This window comes from Dermacentor albipictus, chromosome 6, assembly GCF_038994185.2.
Source record: "Dermacentor albipictus isolate Rhodes 1998 colony chromosome 6, USDA_Dalb.pri_finalv2, whole genome shotgun sequence".
NCBI lineage: Eukaryota > Metazoa > Arthropoda > Arachnida > Ixodida > Ixodidae > Dermacentor > Dermacentor albipictus.
In genome coordinates, this window is record NC_091826.1 from 55,137,281 (window position 1) to 55,157,076 (window position 19,796).

The 19,796-nt window shown below is 47.8% G+C and overlaps 1 protein-coding gene and 1 long non-coding RNA gene across 2 annotated transcripts in view; one reads left to right on the top strand and one right to left on the bottom strand.

Moving 5' to 3' along the window:
• The window catches only part of LOC135907807 (uncharacterized), a 265,994-nt gene that overhangs the window by 76,665 nt on the left and 169,533 nt on the right, over window positions 1–19,796 (top strand). The window lies entirely within an intron of this gene.
• The window catches only part of LOC135907801 (lysosomal alpha-mannosidase-like), an 80,601-nt gene that overhangs the window by 16,040 nt on the left and 44,765 nt on the right, over window positions 1–19,796 (bottom strand). Inside the window, exons 16-21 of the mRNA XM_065439546.2 lie at window positions 17,208–17,423; window positions 13,883–14,001; window positions 11,709–11,828; window positions 11,051–11,123; window positions 9,948–10,034; window positions 6,544–6,762 (exon numbers count right to left, since the gene is read on the bottom strand). Of these exons, the coding sequence (XP_065295618.1) occupies window positions 6,544–6,762; window positions 9,948–10,034; window positions 11,051–11,123; window positions 11,709–11,828; window positions 13,883–14,001; window positions 17,208–17,423 (834 nt within the window). The remainder of the gene's footprint in view (window positions 1–6,543; window positions 6,763–9,947; window positions 10,035–11,050; window positions 11,124–11,708; window positions 11,829–13,882; window positions 14,002–17,207; window positions 17,424–19,796) is intronic.

The window sequence follows — 19,796 nt, forward strand, 5'->3', positions numbered from 1 at the left end:
TCCAATCTCGCGGGATTCTCGTATGGACAATCTGTTTTCCATCGAGGAGTTGCAGGCGGCGTTGGCAGCGTGCAGACGTTCCTCATCGCCTGGGCCTGACGGGGTGACATACGCAGCTCTTGGAAACCTCGGTCACACAGCCCGGCATGCACTTCTAGACGTGTACAATAATTCATGGCGTGAAGGAGAAGTTCCAGCTGCATGGAAGTCCAGCCGCCTTGTGCCTTTGCTCAAGCCAGGTAAATCGCCCCTAGACGTGGCGTCTTATCGTCCCATTGCTCTGGCCAGTTGTCTAGGAAAGGTGATGGAGAGGATGGTGCTGACGCGGCTAGAGTGGTATCTAGAACATTACAAGTTATATCCTGACGCTATGGCAGGCTTTCGACGCGGACGCTCTTCTATAGACAACGTCATAGATCTTGTCTCGTCTGTTCAGCACGAAAAAAGCCTCAGGAAGCTGTCAGCGGCGATGTTCCTGGATGTTAAAGGCGCATATGACAACGTAACCCATCAAGCCATCCTGGACGCCTTGGGTGATGTCGGCCTAGGCGGCCTTGTTTTTCGGTGGATATCCAGCTTCTTGAAGGACAGGTCATTCTTTGTGCAAACAGAGGACGGTGCGTCATCACAACGCAAAACCTACCGAGGCGTACCACAAGGCGGAGTCTTGAGCCCCACTCTATTTAACCTGGTGCTCATCGACATGGTTCATACCCTTCCGGAATCCGTCCATGTGTCGATCTATGCAGACGATATATGCATTTGGTCATCAGGAGCGACGCGTCCTCAGGTGCGCGCCAGACTTCAAAAAGCGGCCACACTAACATCAGGTTATCTTCGAGCACGAGGTCTGGAGCTGTCCTGCGAGAAGTGCTCTATAGTCGCTTTCACGCGTAAAGCAATGAAACCATACGTTATCAGAATTAATGGACAGCCAATTGCCTACGAGAAGACGCACCGCTTTCTAGGAGTGATAATAGACCGAGACCTTTCCTGGAGTCCTCATATCTCCTACCTAAAAAGGAAATTAGTCATGATAACCCACGTGCTCAGATTTCTTGCGGGAAAGTCATGGGGTGCGTCTGTGAGTGCGATGCTCCAACTCTATAACGCACTGTTCCTCGGTCTCCTGCGCTATAGCTTACCTGTACTGGGTGGGACCGGCAAGACCAACCTCCGTGCCCTCCAATCTGTACAAGCTCAAGCTCTGCGAATTTGCCTTGGTCTTCCTAGATGTGCGTCCACGGCAGCAACAATAGCCATCGCGCATGACCACCCTATCAACACGTATCTTCAAGTCGACACTTTGAGGATGCATATCAGGCACTTCGCCCGACTTCCATCGCATCATCTCGCCTCCCTTCCTGCCGCTCGACCTAGTTCAGCGTTTAGCAAGATTATTGCCGCCAACAATGGAACTTTACCGTCAAACTTCACGCCTGCAGCACGACCATCTCAACCGCTGTGGTGCCTCCATCCACTCCAGGCTGTCCTTGTTATTCCCGGTATCAAAAGGAAAACAGAGATGTCAACTTTTGCCCTCAAACAAACCGTGCTTTCAGTGCTACATGAACAACACAGAGGACGCATCCACGTTTACACTGACGGTTCTGTATCCTCTAATAGTTCAGCTGGAGCAGTGGTGATTCCCACAGAGTGCGTCACCCTCAAGTTCAAGACATCTCACATTACATCATCGACGGCTGCAGAACTCGCAGCTATCCGTGCTGCTCTGGAGTTTATCGTTCAGAAATCATCACATTCATGGTCCATCTTATGTGACTCAAAGGCAGCTCTTCAGTGTCTGATGTCCCCTTTCAACCATGGACCTAATGAGCAACTAGTCGCAGACATCCGACTACTCCACCATCACGCAATCAACAAGGGACACAACATCATCTGCCAGTGGATACCGGGTCACTGTGGAATTTCAGGAAATGACAGTGCGGACGACGCTGCCCGGTCGGCTCATGATGGCGCCCAGATTATACCCATACCACTGTCAAGAACAGATGCAGCCACAAGTCTTCGCTCCCTCGCCCGCGAGCTTACACAAAATCTGTGGAACACCAGTGACTTCACGAACGCACGTCTCCACAAATTGGATCCACGTCTGCAACTCCGCCTACCACCAGGGTTGCCACGAGCGGAAGCAACACTTCTGTGCCGCCTGTGGCTCGGCGTGGCGTTCACGAACTCATATTCATTCCGTATCGGAATGGCCGACAGCCCTACTTGTGACACCTGCGGCTGCGAGGAGACGATTGAACACCTCCTTTGTGACTGTCCCCGTTACGCAGTGCGAAGAACAGTGCTTGTGACCGCTCTCGCAAAACTGGACAATCGCCCCTTTACAGAGGAAAAAGCTCTAGGACATTGGTCCAGACGGGCTTCGGCACTGAAGGCCTTAAGGGCTTTGTTGAAGTTTTTAAGGACGTGCGAATTGTGTGACCGCCTTTGAACGTTGTAGAGCGTAGTTTCGCGTTACTCTGTGAATTTTCTTTTTTTTTCTTTTTTTTTTCTTTTTTTTCCTCTTCTTCTTCTTTCTCCTTTTATTCCCTTTACCCCTATCCCCAGCACAGGGTAGCCAGCCGGTACTTACACTGGCTAACCTCCCTGTCTTTTCCCTCCTTTGTCTCCTCCTCCTCCTTAATGGCACGAATGCGCGGGAAACGGCGCGTTTCGCGAACTTGCCTACAACCGACGCGATAGTACGCTACGAATACACAGAGGTGGCCACAACACAGGCTCTCAACCAGAGCATGCTGGACGCTCGCAGAATTCCTTCTACTCGCACTCAAGACAAAATGCGTGGGTGCCGTTCAGAAGACAGAATTTTCGAGTTACTAGTTCCTGGCGTTTGAGCTCCTTGGCTTATCACTTCTGCGTTCTGCAGGCGCAAGCAACGCACTCCCGTGTTATCACTCTTGACGATTGCTCGTCGCGTTTTCGACAAGCGTGGGCACCGAAAGAAGGCTTAAATTGTGGCGGGGACATAAAAATTGCGACAAATTTGTCGGAGTAAGATTCAGTACGCGCCAAACTAACTGTCACCACGACCGAGCTGCTTTTCACTGCGTCACAACAGGCGCGGCGAGCGGGCGTCGTAACATAAAAGTATCAAAAATAATTTTCAACAATGTTGAGCGTCAGAGAAAGAAAAGCGCCATGAACTTGTCAGTGCATTAAAGCGCGAAACCGCGCACCACGGCCGAGCTGATTTTCGCTAACCGAGTCACAGCGCCAGGCGCACCCACTGCGCTCGAAAGGTAGCCCAAAAAGTAATGAAATTAGTTTCAATAATGTTGGCAGTCAGAGAAAGCGCCAGAACTTGTCGCAGTAAAATTCAGTACACCCGAAACTGCGTCACAGCACCCTGTGCGACTAGCGTGCCCAAAAACTACCGAAATTAGTTAAAACAATATTGGTTCTTACAGGAAGCGTCGCAAACATCTCCCAGTGCGATTCTTTAATTCAAATTAACTGCTCCACGACGGCCACGCTGTTTTTCGTTAACTGCGTCACAAGTCTAGCCTAGTTGCCGGGCAGTAAGCCTAATTGCTTGAAGTGCGTCGCAGACTGTCGAACAAAGTTTCTCACCTTGCCGTAGTCCAGTAGTGCAGTGCTGCCTTGTCGAAGTTTCGAATGAACGCAATAATTCGCCGGGAGGCCACCAAACCAGGCTAAATCCCAAAATAGCAAAACAGTCAGACGGGTGACCAAACAGGCCAACGCTCAGATGCGCGGCCGGTCGCTCTCGCTTCGGCGGTGAGTCTGACGAATGACGTAAACATTTGGCTCGTCATTCGCCAGTTCGCCTGTCGCTAGGCAACGAAAGTAAGCCGCAAAGTTTAACTTAATTTATACGCAGATATTTTTAATTTTTCCGGGAAAGAATAAAAAAAATAAAACAACTTCTGTTAATCTCATTTCACATTCTTCTTTTTCTCGATGCTCGCGGCCCCAATTCGTCGATGTTAAAAGTATAGCGTGACGTGTTTCCTGTTTCCAATTTTCGCCGAGTGTCCGCTCTTGTTCAATCCCTTTCTCTATGGTACTGCTACTGTGTCATTTAACGTCACTACCACGTGACAATATGTATGGGACTGTGGCTCACTTATTTCGTAGGCGACAGACGCATGCACACTTATTTCGTGACAAGTAGCACTTTGGGACGGTTTCTGCGCCCCAAGCACGTGCGTATTCGGACTATAATGCAGACAGAAGTTGGTCTGTGACCAAGTGTATAAAGAATCCGGTTCTTATGGAGAGTGAACTGACCAAGTAGGTATTTATTCATGTTAAAGATTTAGCGCTAGGAAAGACGAGGACAAAGGATGTACGCGCCACAAGCGCTTTTTGACAACTGAAGGTTTACTTCAGAAAAAAGATGTTCTAAGATATGCGCACGGGTGCGGAGAGGAAACTTATTACAGCGATAACACAACTAGAAGAAGCATGATCTTGACATCAAAACAGGGCTCTATCGCACACTGAACAAGATAGGAAAATGTGGTAGTCATCCTGCTCCAAAAAGACAGCGCTTTTTCGCGCAGCGCTTTAGAGGGTTGGCTGACACATGTATTCTCATTTTTATTACCACACCACCAGTGACGTGTTCAGCCTTTGTCTTCGTCTTTTCTAGTGCTAAATTCTCAACATGAATCCGGTTCTTATTCAGCGGGTTCAAAACTGGTTCGTTCCGACGGACCCTTAAAGGGGCACTAAAGGCAAACACTAAGTCAGTCTATAGTGAAAGATTAGTGCTCGATAATCTCTAAGACATCAATATTATCGCGAACGGAGCCTTATAATCGAGAAAGTGAGGTAAATGCCGGACATGATTAGAGACTCCCCTGAGACATTCAAGTACTTGCTCGATGACGAAGTACTCCTGAGTTAATTTCTATCACTAGCACTCAACTACTCGTTGCGAAAACACACGCCCATATTGCATAATCAGATGATATAAAATGCTACTTGTTCAGCTCCACCTGATGTTTAGAAAAAAGAACTCGTTGAAATTTTTTTTTATTTCAATATTCTGCAGGCCCTTCACGGCCCGTGAAGGAGTGGTACAGAAATGTGAGGATAAAAAAAAACCACGGTGAAAAGTCAATACACTGAATGCGGTTAATAAAAGAGTCGATGTTATTGCAACACACAATATCGTTAGTTAACTTATTCCAGTGGGAAATGGCCGACGGAAAAGGGAACTTCCGTTGACAACCGCGCGGGCAATCGAAAGGTTTCGGTCTCGCTCGTTTCTGCGCCGCCCACGCTTTCGCGTTTGAATACTTCCCTGATCGCGTAGTGCTGCGCTGGTTTTGCTGATTCGCGAAACTCGCACAAACTGTCGCACGATGCCCATACGGTCTACGCCACTTGATCAAAAAGCAGCTGCAGCGGCGAATCCACCGCTCTGTCTAGGCTCGGTGCCGCCGTCTGTCGGGCGCCGTTTCACTCACCGACGGCAGCAGAGTGCGCTGATGGCCTATGCAACGTCACCGCTCCTCCGGTTAGGTGGCGCGAGGTTTGAATTTCAAAAAAGGTATTCGGACCATTCAGATACAATTTTCTCGTAAACTAAGTCTCTTTTTGGCAGGAAACAAGCGTCTCGAGGTTTCTGGAATGATATTTAAGCAGTCCACGTCGACTTAGTATTCGCCTTTAGCGTCCCTTTAATTGTTTTCTTCATCAACCCTTTGATGCTCAAACGCAGTTCCACACCCAGAAAAAATGAAGCTACTTGTTCAACTTCATATGTGGCCATAGAGAGTACATTTGCACGCACAAAATAAGCAACGAAAGTTTATTTGAGTTACATACAATATATTATAGTATTTATAATTCATTCATTTGTCGAACTAGCCACTGGTGAAACTTCACATCACCATGTCGACAACGCGACTATGAGCTTTGTGTTAACGGGACACCAAAGAAGAATATTATTTCGATCAAGAGTGAAATATTACGCATCTGTGATAAGGAATTCGGTATTCGTAGCAAAAACAGTGCTAAGCGACAGTTTGTCGTAAATGGAAAATAGAAGCGGCGCCACCTGTTGTAGACTACGGCAACTCTCTCGCGATGTCAGCACTTTATCATTCACATTGAGCAGCATAGAGTCACGTTGAGATTACGTCAACTCGTTGATCCTGGCGCGGGAGTTTGAAATTGAGGAGCAGTAGCGGAACCATGGGCGGCAATTTCCTACGCGAAAAATTGATAAATTAACGCCCCCCCCCCCCAAAAGAACGGTGATATACTTGTAGCCGAATAATCTAGTGACTTATCGCGACTCTATATTTTATTTTAGTATCCCTTTAAGCTTCCCGCGCCCAAATCAGCCCCTCGAGGCAACAAATTCGGCATATCATATGCGACACGTTGAGAATCACAAGGTTTGAGTCGTAAAACGATGCGAGACAGCAACCAAACTACCGGACAAGTGCCTAACGTGATGCAAACTACGCTTCGCACTAAAACAAAAGCGGAAGGTGCGTAGTCTAAAGGTTGGTTTCACGCAGCACGAATGATTACCTTTTCTTTCTTCGGCCTCCATCCGGCGGGAGTGAAGACGAGAAGTGGTCTGTAGACCAGCTGAAGTGCCTGCGGCCGCAGCAAGGGTCCCGCCTCTGCTATGGATCCCAAGAATAGCCGGTGGGTGCCTTTCGCCACCAGGCCAGCACCATCAGCGCCCACTTCTCGCAAGCTCTCGCTTACGCCGAGGGCGTCGTTGGTGTTGTGGCGGCGATGCACCTGCGTCACAGATGCTGCCGTTTCGAGTTGACTGAACACGTCATTCGCCAGCCGCCAATCACGCGTGCAGGTCCCAGAATGAATAGCGAATAGACCGGTTTCGCCACTGTCCAGGTACGGGATCGTACATGCAGCCGCCGCTAATGCCTGTATGTTGACACTATTTATTTATTCATTTCCTCAAAGGTCTCTGTTGAGACATTACATGAGGGAGTGGGGAGTTAGTGACAAAGAGATACTACAAATTACAAAGGGATATTTCTGATGAGTCGCTTGACTGCAAATGGGTCGATGATAGTGGCAACTTCGGCGGGCAGGCCATTCCAGTCTCGTGTTGTGCGCAGAAAAAATGATTGCTGAAAAGTAACGGTATGAGCTTGTGGGGGATATACTGTATTAGAGTGACTGGTGCGGGCAATGCGATGTGCTCTTTTTATGTACGGGTTGTCAAAAGGCAAGGAATGAAATAATTTATGAAAAAGATTAAGACGGGCTATTCTACGGCGTGAGGCTAGAGAGGGTAGGTTTATTTGGGCTTTTAGTGCCGAGATGCTTGTATTGTATGAATAAGTTGACAGGATAAATCGTGTCGCGCGGTTCTGAACCGACTCGAGGGCTTTTATAAGGTTATTGTGGTGGGGGTCAAAAATAGCTTCGGCATGTGCTTGTGACCCGTCTTTGCATGTCTACCGCGTGTTAACGTTTTCTTGCATATTATCGGTTGTTTTTCTCCTCGTTATTCGTACCTATATTTGGGAATTCTGGGATAGCCGGCCCTAAGGAGGCTTACGTTGCCATGTTTTGCATAACGAGGATGTAAAGAATTTCTAGTTCTAGGTTGGCTTACCCAATAATTGCATGTGAAATACAGAGTGGACAGATAACTTGCGGTAATTGGCCTTATCACATAGGCAGAAGTCGACGACAAATTAAAATAGCCGCGCCGAAGTATAGCGTAAATCGCTGTCTGACAGTAAAATAATAATACAAAGATGGGTTAATCTCTGCGTCACTGTAAAATAATAATAAAAAATAAGTTCTGCCTCGGAAACGACGACTGACAAAAGCGACGAACAAGCAAACAAGCAAGCAATCAGGAAAACAAACAGCAACGTACGTCGTCACACTTAGTTGCGTGAGCAAGTGAACAAGATGAACACGCTTAGGCACAAGTGCGTGCATTGTTGATTTCCGGAAAATCTTGGGAAGAACGGCCCTCCCACGTACGTTACCACCATCAAAATATCACTATCTTTTGCTTCTCTGACGCTGTACTTGGGTTTAAATGTGCTTTGAGAGGAAAGCAGAGAGAATGTCACGGTGGGTTTTCTCAGCGACTTTTGTAATGGGTGGAAACGTGCATCTTCGAAACACAACTGCTGTGATGGAATTTCTTTCGTTCTTTCCCTGCGTCCTAATCTCGAGAGTTAAGCTGGCATCGATTGTGACAGCACACTATTAGACAGCTACAAGAAGTAAAGATAGTAGTTTAGTCGGTTGTATAAAACTTGCAAACATTCGTTCCCCAATTTACAAGCATGGTGTCGCGCGCGCACAGGCAAACATAAACACATCTCACTCGATGACCGCGGACACTCGGTGTCAAAACGCTGGCGTCGGGAAGGGCGGAAGCAGCAGTGAACAAATTTGCCCTTCGTGCTGCCTGTCGCTTCATCGCGAACTATGCGGCGTGAAGCGCAGCGCACACGAAGCACCTGCCCACGGCGTGCCTGGATTATGTACCCATCACAGATGGTTTTTAAGATACGGCTCACGTGGCCGCGCTCAGCCGCGTGGTATACTTAGCCGGTGCCGGAGTAGAACGCCTGCCCCCGCTTCTTCCTTGCGCACGACGGAAGACGGCGCGCTTCCTACCCGCCTTTCTCCCTAGCGAGCGCGAGGTCGAGCCACCAACCTTGTCACTTGCACTCGCACCAGCAACATACGGCGCGCGGCAGCGGTATTATCGTACTTGAACTTTATAGAGAACATCACGGAGACGGCGCGAATGCGACTGGAGTGTCCGTATAATTGTTATCGCAACAAAATAAATTGCGAGCTTATCATTGTCACCCTTGAGCGCCGTAAGAAACACACATGGCAACCATGGTCACGACGTGCTAACTAGTTAATAATTGCTGGAAAAACAACGCTTCTAATGGCTTTTGGAACGCCATAGCAACACATTGTCACAGCCACTCGGTTAAGACTTGGTCACGTGGGTTTGCTTGCCCCATAGGATGCTAACGCCGGACTTTCCGCTTCGTGGGGCACATAAGGTCTTTCGCCTTAAAACGCACTGTGGGAATACGCACCGCGAGTGCGGTCATTTTCTCCCGTCTCACGCAGCCCCCGCTGCCCTCGCCTTCTGCCGAGAGTAACGGTGTCGAGAGTAAGGAAAGCCCTGGTGTCGAGAGTAACGGCGCGCGTGGCCCTCGCGCTACAAGGCTATGTAAGGTCTACACGTCTGCACCGCGCAATTAACGAGGACAGGAGCTCTGTGCAAAGCAACTCACCCAAGCTTACAATTTATCAAGTTATAAAAAATCTGGCCTAAGGGCACTTACACCTGAAGTTAATTATAGAATGTGGTAGGTCACCGTAGTATTAGTTTAGTGCGCTCTCTGGTTAAGTTATTCGTGGTTAGTGTTCGTTATACCAGCGTTATTGCTGGTGTACCTCTCCCCTCTAACCGTGCATTCCTCAAGCGACAATACTCTTACGGGCAAGCTAAATCTCTGTTATAACCAAGAGTGGTGCCAACGACAAAGAGGAGACGATTTGACGAGTGTGTCGAGGTGGGATCGGTCTCGGCAGCCACCTTGTTTGGTGTATCGTTGCCTTGCTTGCTGAAGAACTTCTATATGCCCGTTTACGTGCGATTCCCTCATTTCCGCAACGTGACAGTATGACTGCGGGTCGGCCTAGTTGGAACAGATTCATCTTAAAACTTTTTGCGCGCAAACAAACAGGGACCAAGAATAGGGGCAACACAAGGACGAGGCATGTTTCCCCTATTCTTCGTCCCTGTTTGTTTGCGCACAAAAAAGTTTTAAGGTGACAGTATGTTTGTACATCCGATGGCATGTTTCGCTTCTGTGCCTTTATTACTCCGTGCACCGGGAAAGGATATCACTTGCTGCAATTTTGGTGACACTTAAACTGGTAGGTGGAAAGTATGTTACCATGAGCTCGAGCTGTCCAGAGCGCAGGCTGCTGCCTCCCTGGGGACGGTCTGGTAGAATAATCATCTGAAGCCCCTTGATTCGGTCCTGCGGGAGCCGAAACACAACCTTCAGCTTGCTGGTTCGAATAACTGCATATGTCAAAAGGCAGCTGACGCGGTGCTGCTTTATTACATACTGTACGATACAAATGAGAATGAACCTTATATGCTAATAGCGTTCCCTTCCCTTGCAAAGCTGCAATAAATTACCTTCACTAAATTTCAAGACTACCGCCCTGGTAGCCAAGTGGATATGGCGTTGCGCTCGTAAGTTCGAGGTAGGGGGTTCGATGCCGGCAGAGGCGGCCGCATTGCATCATCATCATAATAATAATAATAAGCATCATCATCGGCCTGGTTACTACGTCCATTGCAGGGCAAAAGCCTCTCCCATACTTCTCCCAAACCCCGGTCATGTACTAATTGTGGCCATGTCGTCCCTGCAAACTTCTTAATCTCATCCGCCCACCTAACTTTCTGCCGCCCCCTGCTACGCTTCCCTTCCCTTGGAATCCAGTCCGTAACCTTTAATGACCATCGGTTATCTTCCCTCCTCATTACATGTCCTGCCCATGCCGATTTCTTTTTCCTGATTTCAACTAAGATGTCATTAACTCGCGTTTGTTCCCTCACCCAATCTGCTCTTTTCTTATCCCTTAGCGTTACACCCATCATTCTTCTTTCCATAGCTCGTTGCGTCTTCCTCAATTTAAGTAGAACCCTTTTCGTAAGCCTCCAGGTTTCTGCCCTGTAGGTGAGTACTGGTAAGACACAGCTATTATACACTTTGCTCTTGAGGGAAAATGGCAACCTGCTGTTCATGATCATGATCAGTGCCACATTTCGGAGAGAGCGAAATACAAAAAAAAAAAAATGTTCGTTTACTTTAGTTCAAGTGCGCGTTGAAGGACCCCAGGTAGTGAGAATTAGTGTGGGGTGGTCTACTACGACACGCCTCCTAATCAGATCGTCAATCTTGCGCGTAAGGCCCCAGATTTTGTTCTTTTTGGTTTGGGTATTAGCGGGAGAGGGTGGAAGGAGGGTGTCATAGTTGAAACGTACCTTGATGTATATCCACGATGTGACGGGATAGTAGTTGGAAGGAATCGGCAGGGCGTATGGTTGCTGCGTCTTTCTGCGGGGTGGCGGATATGGTTTGATTTGAGAAATCGAGAAATTTGATTTCTTCGACTCGTAAAAGCACAAGAATGTCGCTATTGGAACAACCCATTGTCAGGTATCACTTCATGAGTTAGGCTTAGTGGAAAGCGCAATGTTATTTTTAGTGCTGTCTCTAGGACATAGCAAGTCGTAAACGACTGAAACCTACAGAAATATTGTACTCAGACTGTTGAGGGGAATGTTGTCAGTAAAATTTATAGAGTTTTCTATGCTTTCCAAAAGCTAGCATCGACATAGTTGCCGTAAATATATAAATTATAGGTATTTAAATTGTCGCAAGCCAATAATTAAACAGAATGCATTATTATTGAAAGCTTCTTTTGAGTGGTTGCTAACAACCTTCAATTAGTTTCACTCGCATAGAAGGCCCCGTTAAAGAAAAAAGTTTTGTACGTGACAGCGCGACAGCCTACACATATTCGTGAGACGTCACAGAAATAGGTCATCAAAATTTGTACAGACTTTCCATCCAATGCATGTATTGTGAGTGTTGCCAGAAAGAAGCGGCTGGACACCGGACGTCGTGCGAGACACTCACATGCGGCGCATGTTCTTCCAGCCGTTGCTGTCCGTGTAAAATTCCGAGCTGTTGAGGTTGCTCTCAAACTGGCTGACTACGTCGCAGCCGGTTTTCTTAGTCCAGCCCGCGCTATCCATGCTGAAAAAGAAAACAAAAAAAAAACGTTGTAGTTTCGGCGGAAAGACGAAGTCCCGATATCTATAGCTAAGTATCATACATTTACTCGAAGTGAGCGCCGTACTGGTATAGGCTGCATGCATTGCAGTAAACATTCGCTTTCTAACCAAACAAACGTGATCACACGTCCGCCGAGACAAACACGACGACATCCCACTCGATGACTGCGGGCGCTCGCTTTCACAACGCTGGGCCGGTGAGGAGCCCCAGGCAGCGAGAAGCGAATTATTCGCGCTTCCGCTCACCTCGCGGAGTTTGCGAAGCTTCAATTTCTAGGCGCGAAAAAACAGCTCGAATGAAGAAGGCACGAGCCATCTCGACTCGCCTTTACAATTTGCACCCGCCGCGTATTGCCTCCGAGATACAGTGCGCATGCGCTCAGCCTCGGCTCCACCGACAGCCATGCGCAGCCGCGGCCGCACTAGAGGAGAAGCCGCGTGCTCTCCTTCCTAGCGCGCGCTCGATCACGTGACCCTCGCCCTCGCACGCCTACCATCCCGCGCGCGGCATACGGCCAGTGTGCCGCCCATTCCTATCGCATTTGGATTTCGTATCGTATATCCCAGCGACTGCGACAGCAACAGCGAAAATTCATCTGGCGTGTCCATATAATTGCTATCTTAACAATACATTCATACGACGAGAAAAACAAATGTTACTGCACGAAACTTGCTTCAGTATTTGTCATCCATAAATTACGGATCCCTAAAAGTTCATGAAGGGAATACGCTGATGTCTTGGTTCCGGCATGCGCCAAATAAAGGGAGGGGGAGAAAACAATAAATGAAAGGGGGGAAGATGAGACATAAGGGAGCCCGGTTGGCTAAGCTGCGCTGGAGTACGGGAAAGAGGGAGAAGAAAATGGAGAGAAAAGGACAAGATTCCGAGTTGATGTGCACTGGACTGGGAGTCACTGATGCAATAGAATTCTTAGGACTGTGTCACAGACGGTCGCTCAGTCCGGTTGGCTTCGGGTATCGCAGCAGCGTCTTCTGCGCACTTCTGCAGCTGTGGTGTGCGAGACAACGGTCCCTAGATTTTGTTCAGTCAGAAAGGTATTCAGTCTAGCTCGTTTAGAACGGAGCAGAGTGCAGGGCCTTCATCGGCGCAGGGCCTTCATCTCCGAAGAACACTTAGAAGGTGTTCTGCAGTTTACTCACCACCACAGGCGTTGCAAGGCGTTTAATTGTGCTAGTTATCCCAGCCTCCTGTGCCAGACGATGCCACATGGTACCGTGCGACCGCTGGTAGACCGCGCGAGTGCCGGCTTTGACCAAATCATAGCTCTCGATGTCGTAGGCCCGTATTTACTACAGATAACTCACGTTCGAACACTTTTCTCTTTCACGGGCGCCCGGCACCCTGCAACGCATGATAGTGACATTTGTGGTAACGATACGATCGCCGGGCCGATAAGCAATCGCCAATGGCACTTACGTAAAAACGTTTTCTGAACGCAGGCCGAATTCCTTCGTACAGTAAACAATTTTACACACACAAAGGGGCGCAAATAAGCTTGTCGCATGCTGCTGACACCTTTAGGGTGTAAATGCAAGCGCAGTTATGTGAACAAATGACACCTTTCAGGAAGAGCATTCAGTGGGATTAGAATAGAAAGGAAAAATATAAAAAGTGAAAATAAATAAACGTGTCCTAAGCGCGACGTACATACACTTATTTATTTAGGCAGATGCATACTGAACCGAAGGACAATATTTCATTCTTAAATATGTTCGTAATCACGAAGTATTGAACGCCGCACGCGCTATATGCGGTGCTCACAAGGCATAGTAAGAGAGAGAGAGAGAGAGGGAAAACCAGAGAGGTTAACCAGATGCGAGTTTCCGGTTTGCTACCCTACCCTGCGGAGGGTGATATAGTGGCTGGAAAGAAGGCAAAGAGAAAGAAAGAAGGAAAAAGAAAGGTCAGGAATAGGTAACAGGAAAGGTGTTCCAATTATAGGTGATCGCACAGGCCGGTCGATCTCAAGAGGCGCAAGGCGTGATAACCCTTACAGAATTGTCAAAGGTCCCACGGTCCAGGTGAACTCGATGAACGGACTGTTTCTGTGCAGCGATATCACTTGCGAAATGAAGCCGTTGAAGATCTGGTGAATCTCTTGCACTACGGGCCCCTGTGGGACATGGAAGAAAAAAGTACAGCAAGTGAGCCGTGCAATAACTCTCAGATGCTTGCTTCTCTGAAGCGGTTTGGACAGACCGATCTTGTCCCTCAGAAATCCTGTCTTCGCAGTGGGTGAACATTTTAATATATAAGCATATTTGAATTGGATAATGTTGGCACATCTTCTTTTTGTTTGTTTTGTGAAAAGCAGCTGCATTTTTTTTTGTGTGTACGCCGTTCACTAGCACGACGTCTCCGCAGCATCGCATTTGAAATGATTCAAACTTTGAAGTCTGCTTACATCTTTCTTTTTTAATTCAGCTTTTTTTTTTGAAATCACTATTTAGGCTGCTGGTGAGGAAACGGCTGCTGTGTTAAAGGCTTCATGGTTAATAAACGCTCAGTGAGTAGTTTCGTGTGTCCCGCCGGGGACCTTCAAGTGGGATTTGACACCAAAAGTTTTACTAAAAATAATGTCACGAGCTATAGATGACGCAGTGGCACCTACGAGATTTGCGCAATCTCGTTTTCTTCCTGCGTTTGCAGTGTACATAGGACACCTGGCGCCTTTAAATACTGTGAGCCACTGTCTAAACTACGCGGCACTGTCACCACGACGTCGCTGTTGTTGTTGAAGGGGTCGATGTTTTCGATGTGGTATTCCTCCAACAACCTTAGTCTCGGAGCATCCTCTACCGTGAGTGTGTGCCCTGCTTGAGTCTTATAACCATCACTTTCATGTACGCCTCCCATGTGCCACCGAAGCTGCTTTCACGAGCACGGAAATGAAGAACTGCACGGAAACACATCGTCATTTTGTCGAGAACAATTACAATGCGATGCACACAATGTAATCCTCGTTTACTACACTACTGCTCGTTTTGGCCTCCGCAATATAAGCACAAATACCACTGCCTTCCGAGCGTGTGTGGAGTGCAAGACTTTGCATTGACTGCCCAGCCCTGTTGTCGCTCACGACAGCTCAGTAGACAGCGCGCTCGACGAAAGCGGCTTCGAGCACTTGAGTACTGTCGCAATGAAATGGAACCTAACCTAACATAACCCAACCTAACCCAACCTAACCTACTCAAGCAGAACTTCATTGGCTGCAAAGAACACACATCTGTGAGGACAAATTGTTATGGCTTAACAGTGCTTAAAATCAAGGGGAGGCCCTCCCCTTTCTCCTCCATGTTTAAGGAGTGGCTTGCATGCCTCTGTAGATCAACTGATGCCGCACCCGTTCGACAAGCGCTGGAGACGCTTTTATTACCAGTAGTGCCTTGTGCGGGGCAATTCTAACTCTCAAATTTTTTCGATTAATGATTTAACTGCGATTAATAGGTTGACGTGGCGTGAGCAAAAAAGCGGGGCCCCAGGTGTTGTCGTACTGCTGCATGCATTTCTCCGAGGCACTGCACACGACGGTCTCCAGCCTTGCTCGACTAAGATTCTTGGCACAGCGTACTCTTTCGTCAGCCACCTGAGCGTGAAGCTACCTGCTCGCGAATTAGTCAAGGTTCGCCGTGGTATCTTTAGGTCACCAGTTAATTTTCACTCGTTTAATCGTACATTATGAGTGCTGTGTAACACCAAAGACGCGTGCATTTTGTCCCTTTACGTAGCTAAGCAGGTGTGCAAACGTAAAACATGTTGCTGCAGTTCCTGAGGCTGTCAATAAAGCGAGACAACTAATGTTTGGCGTTGCGGCTAGACTTACTTTCTTCGTGTTCATGTATCTTTAACCCTTTACCTGCCGAGTTATTTATTAAAAAAGAAAGCAAAACCTTTCCAAAATGCCAATTTTTTCCAAGTGCTTCACTTTTAGTGCCTGAAGAACTTTACAATAATTTAACGTACAGTAACATGATCCGAGAGGCAGTGGTCTAAGCAATTCCCAAAGTCGTTATTTTTTTTGTCGCATGAATTATATAGGGTTCCCCAGCCAACGCTAGCTCCGTTGTTAAATGCTGGCGACCAAACAGCGTGGGTCGTATCGTCATACGTTGCACCGCCTTTTTATTATTTCACCTGTTTCAGTGCTGGATCCTGTGATTCAACGCATCATTGAATACATATATATGTGTATATATATATATATATATATATATATATATATATATATATATATATATATATATATATATATATATATATATATATATATATATTAAAGAGGGTGTGTGGTGAGTGTGCGGGCGCTCTACTGGTCGCTGCTCTGAGACCTCCCCCCTGCCCCTCTACTGAAGGGAGAGTTAAAGCCCGGCCTTACAGTGCAGCCTATCGCGCTCCTAATGATATCGTTCGGTTCCACCAATCGCAACAATGCCTCGCAGACGTGTCGAGAAATTGGGAGAGCACACTGAACTGAAAGAGAGAGAGTGTGCTGGAACTCATTTAGCTGGGAGTAACTGCATCAGCTCACTTTCGAAAGTTACTCAACTGCCATGCCTAACTCATGTTCAAGAGTTTTCGTAGCCCTTTCAATAGAGTACAGCTGCTGTACTTGAGTACAACAGTCAACGCACCTTGTATTCAAAGCGAACATAAATTGCGAAAACAAAGTTTAATATAGCACAAGCTGTTTACTCCCGCAACGAGGAGTTGCCACAACTACTTTTCTTTTTTTGAACGCTGGCGCCACATCTGCATCGTGCGCGAATACTGATCGACGCTGACAGAAATACTACAGCAAATGAATTAGAACTCGGGCACTCTGAAAACAAATGAAGAACTGGGTACACCTTTAGGGAGACCGTTTAGTTGCGTGAAGGTTCGGTCTAGTTGGTAAAGCACGATAAACAACTATCGCCATCATTGTTTGATAATGGCGATTGCTTTACCGTCAGAAAAGCTGCGTCACGCTCAATAGTGCTTGCTGTTCGTGACCTGAAAATACACTGGCAGCGCAGCGTCAAAGACGTTTACGGTAAATACATGGCAGAAATATGCACCGAAAGGGTACATAATTTTATGTTGGGCAAACGTGCTTGATTGTCCCCGTTCTTTCCCCTTCTGTTTTCATTTTTTTTTGCGCGGCCCACAGTCTATTATATCACGCTCAACTGGTCTCACATCCGACTCAATTTCAAACTTTTCGCAGCTCTCAATGGAGCACGCAGCCCATCCTTAAGTCTCCGAGTGGGTTAAGCACGACCTTGATCTCGGGAATGGTGACCCTGAGCAGTCTCAGCATGACCAAGTCGACGAGCTTACCTTGACCACGCGGTGGATGACCTGGTCCCCCATCGTCCGAGCTTCACTGTATGCGCTAAACACGTAGTGGCCTGGTGGGCGTACGTTATCGGGCGCCGCATACTCGTTGAACGAGTAGGCACCGAACGACTGGCGCAGCTTGACGGACGTCTGGGGCTGCCGCAGAACCACTGTGGATACCAGGCTCGTGCCGGGCTCTATTTCGATGCGGTACCTCTGCAGCGAGGAGGATCGCGGAAAATGTGGTGAGCTATCGTGAATGAAAGGATAACGAAGCAAGGAAAAAGTGGAGAAGGAAAGGAAGGGAGGTTAACCAGTTTAGCTCAACCGGTTTGCTACCCTACACACGGGAGCGGGATAGGGGGGATGAAAGATGGGGAAGGCAGAGAGAGAGAGAGAGAGCACAGCACAACAGACACATCGTCAGTTAGAGTCCATCACTATTGCGTGGCACATGACGTCACTGTCACAGACGCTTGTCCAATCACGTCTCTTTGAAAAACCGAAGTAGTCCCTTCGTCGCCTTCAGCTGCGATGTCTTCTGTCGGCGGCATGTCAAAATCGTTTCAAGTGAGGATGGTCTATTGTCAAGGTGCGTTAGAACGGACGCCAGGGACTGTCGCTGAACATAAAGGATAATGACAGAATGACACTGCGCTATAGAGAGAGTTGTAACGGCCAACCAAGCGAGTAGAGAAAGAGAAAAAAGACACCGAGAAGGTGACGGTGGCGGTGTTGTTGCAGGCGAGGGTTTAGCCCGGCATGCTTGGACGGCAGTTGTTACGGTTATGGCGTCTCATTCGTTGTTAGCAAGGGTTGCGTCACCAAATGTTGATCAACTGCGCGTCTCGAAGAAAAAATAATCAAGAGTCGCGCAACTCCCTCCCCGACTACTGCGGGTGCTTCGAAGAGCACTAAGTCTTCAAAACTCGCGTGTGGAAAATCCCTCTTCTGTAGGTTGTGAAACAGCACGTTCCTTTCTGCCACAAACTGCGGGCATAGCCTGATCACGTGCATGATGCAGGTGAGCAGGAGCTTTGTATCAAACATCAAACTGCAATATATATATATGTGTGTGTGTGTGTGTTGTATATTGCTGTCTCCACAATGATATGCGTACGCAGACGGGAATGACTGCGAGAAAGGCATCGGAAAGAGTAGGGTGAAAAAAAAAACGCGAAAAGAAAGAAACAGATCGAACGTACATCTTGGATGTTAGATGGAGCGAAGCTTTCGTGTAGCGATTAATAAAAATTCTATAATTTTCCCAATTTCATTCTTACGTCCTTCGTGTAAACGGCACTGGAGCGGGCTACGCAAGTGACCCGTGCTACGCAATGCGACACACCCGGCGATGATCTCAAAGAGCCAGTCGGCGTTTTTCACGGTAAGTCGTCGCACGTTACATCATCGACGGCTGCAGAACTCGCAGCTATCCGTACTGCTCTGGAGTTTATTGGTCCCCAATCACCGCATTCACGATCCATCTTTTGTAATTCAAAGGAAGTTCTCCAGTGTCTGCTGTCCCCTTTCAACCACGGACCTAATGTGCAATTAGTCGCAGACATCCGACTACTCCACCATTACGCAATCGACAAGGGACACAACCTCATGTACCAGTGGATAGCGGGTCACTGCGTTATGTTGGGGAACTCACATCGCGGATGACGCTGCCGGGTGTGCCCACGATGGTGCCCAGATTATACCCATACCGCTGTCAAGAACAGATACAGCCATAAGTCTTCGCTCCCTCGCACGCGAGCTTACGCAAACTCTGTGGAACACCAGTGAATTCACGAACGCACGTCTTCACAGATTGGATCCACGTCTGCAACTCCGTCTTCCATCAGGGTTGTTGCCACGAGCGGAAGCAACACTTCTGTTGCCGCCTATGGCTCGGCGTGGCATTCACGAACTCGTATTCCTTCCGTATTGGAATGGCCGACAGCCTTGCTTGCGACACCTGGGGCTGCGAAGAGACGATTGCGCACCTCCTCTGTGACTTTCCCCGTTACAAAGTGCCAAGAAAAGTGCTCGTGACCGCACTCGGAAAACTGCTGGACAATCGCCCCTTCACAGAAGAGAAAGTTCTATGACACTCGTCAAGACGGTTTTCGGCACTCAAGGCCTTAAGGGCTTTGCTGAAGTTTTTAAGGACATGCGAATTGTGCGACCGCCTTTAACTATTGTTGCGCGTAACATCGCGTTGCTACGTGAATTTTCTTGTTCTTTTTTTCTCTCTTCTTCCTCATTTTATTACTTTTACCCCTTTCCCCAGCACAGCATAGTCAGCCGGTATTTACACTGGCTAACCTCCCTGCCTTTCTTTCCCTTTTGTCACTCTCTCTGCACGGTAAACGTACACGTTCGATTGCGGCCTAATGGTTAGAGCTGCTTAGCTGGGGGAGTGAGTTTCAATACCTCCATCGGGCACGTGATTAATATTTTTTTTCTTTAAGTATAACCTACTCGGCGAGACAGTCGCATCACCCAGCAGCCACGATCACGAACACATTCGCAAAGTTAGCTTCAGTTTAACAAAATTCCAAGCGCCGTAGAACATAACGATAATGGATGGATAGATGGATG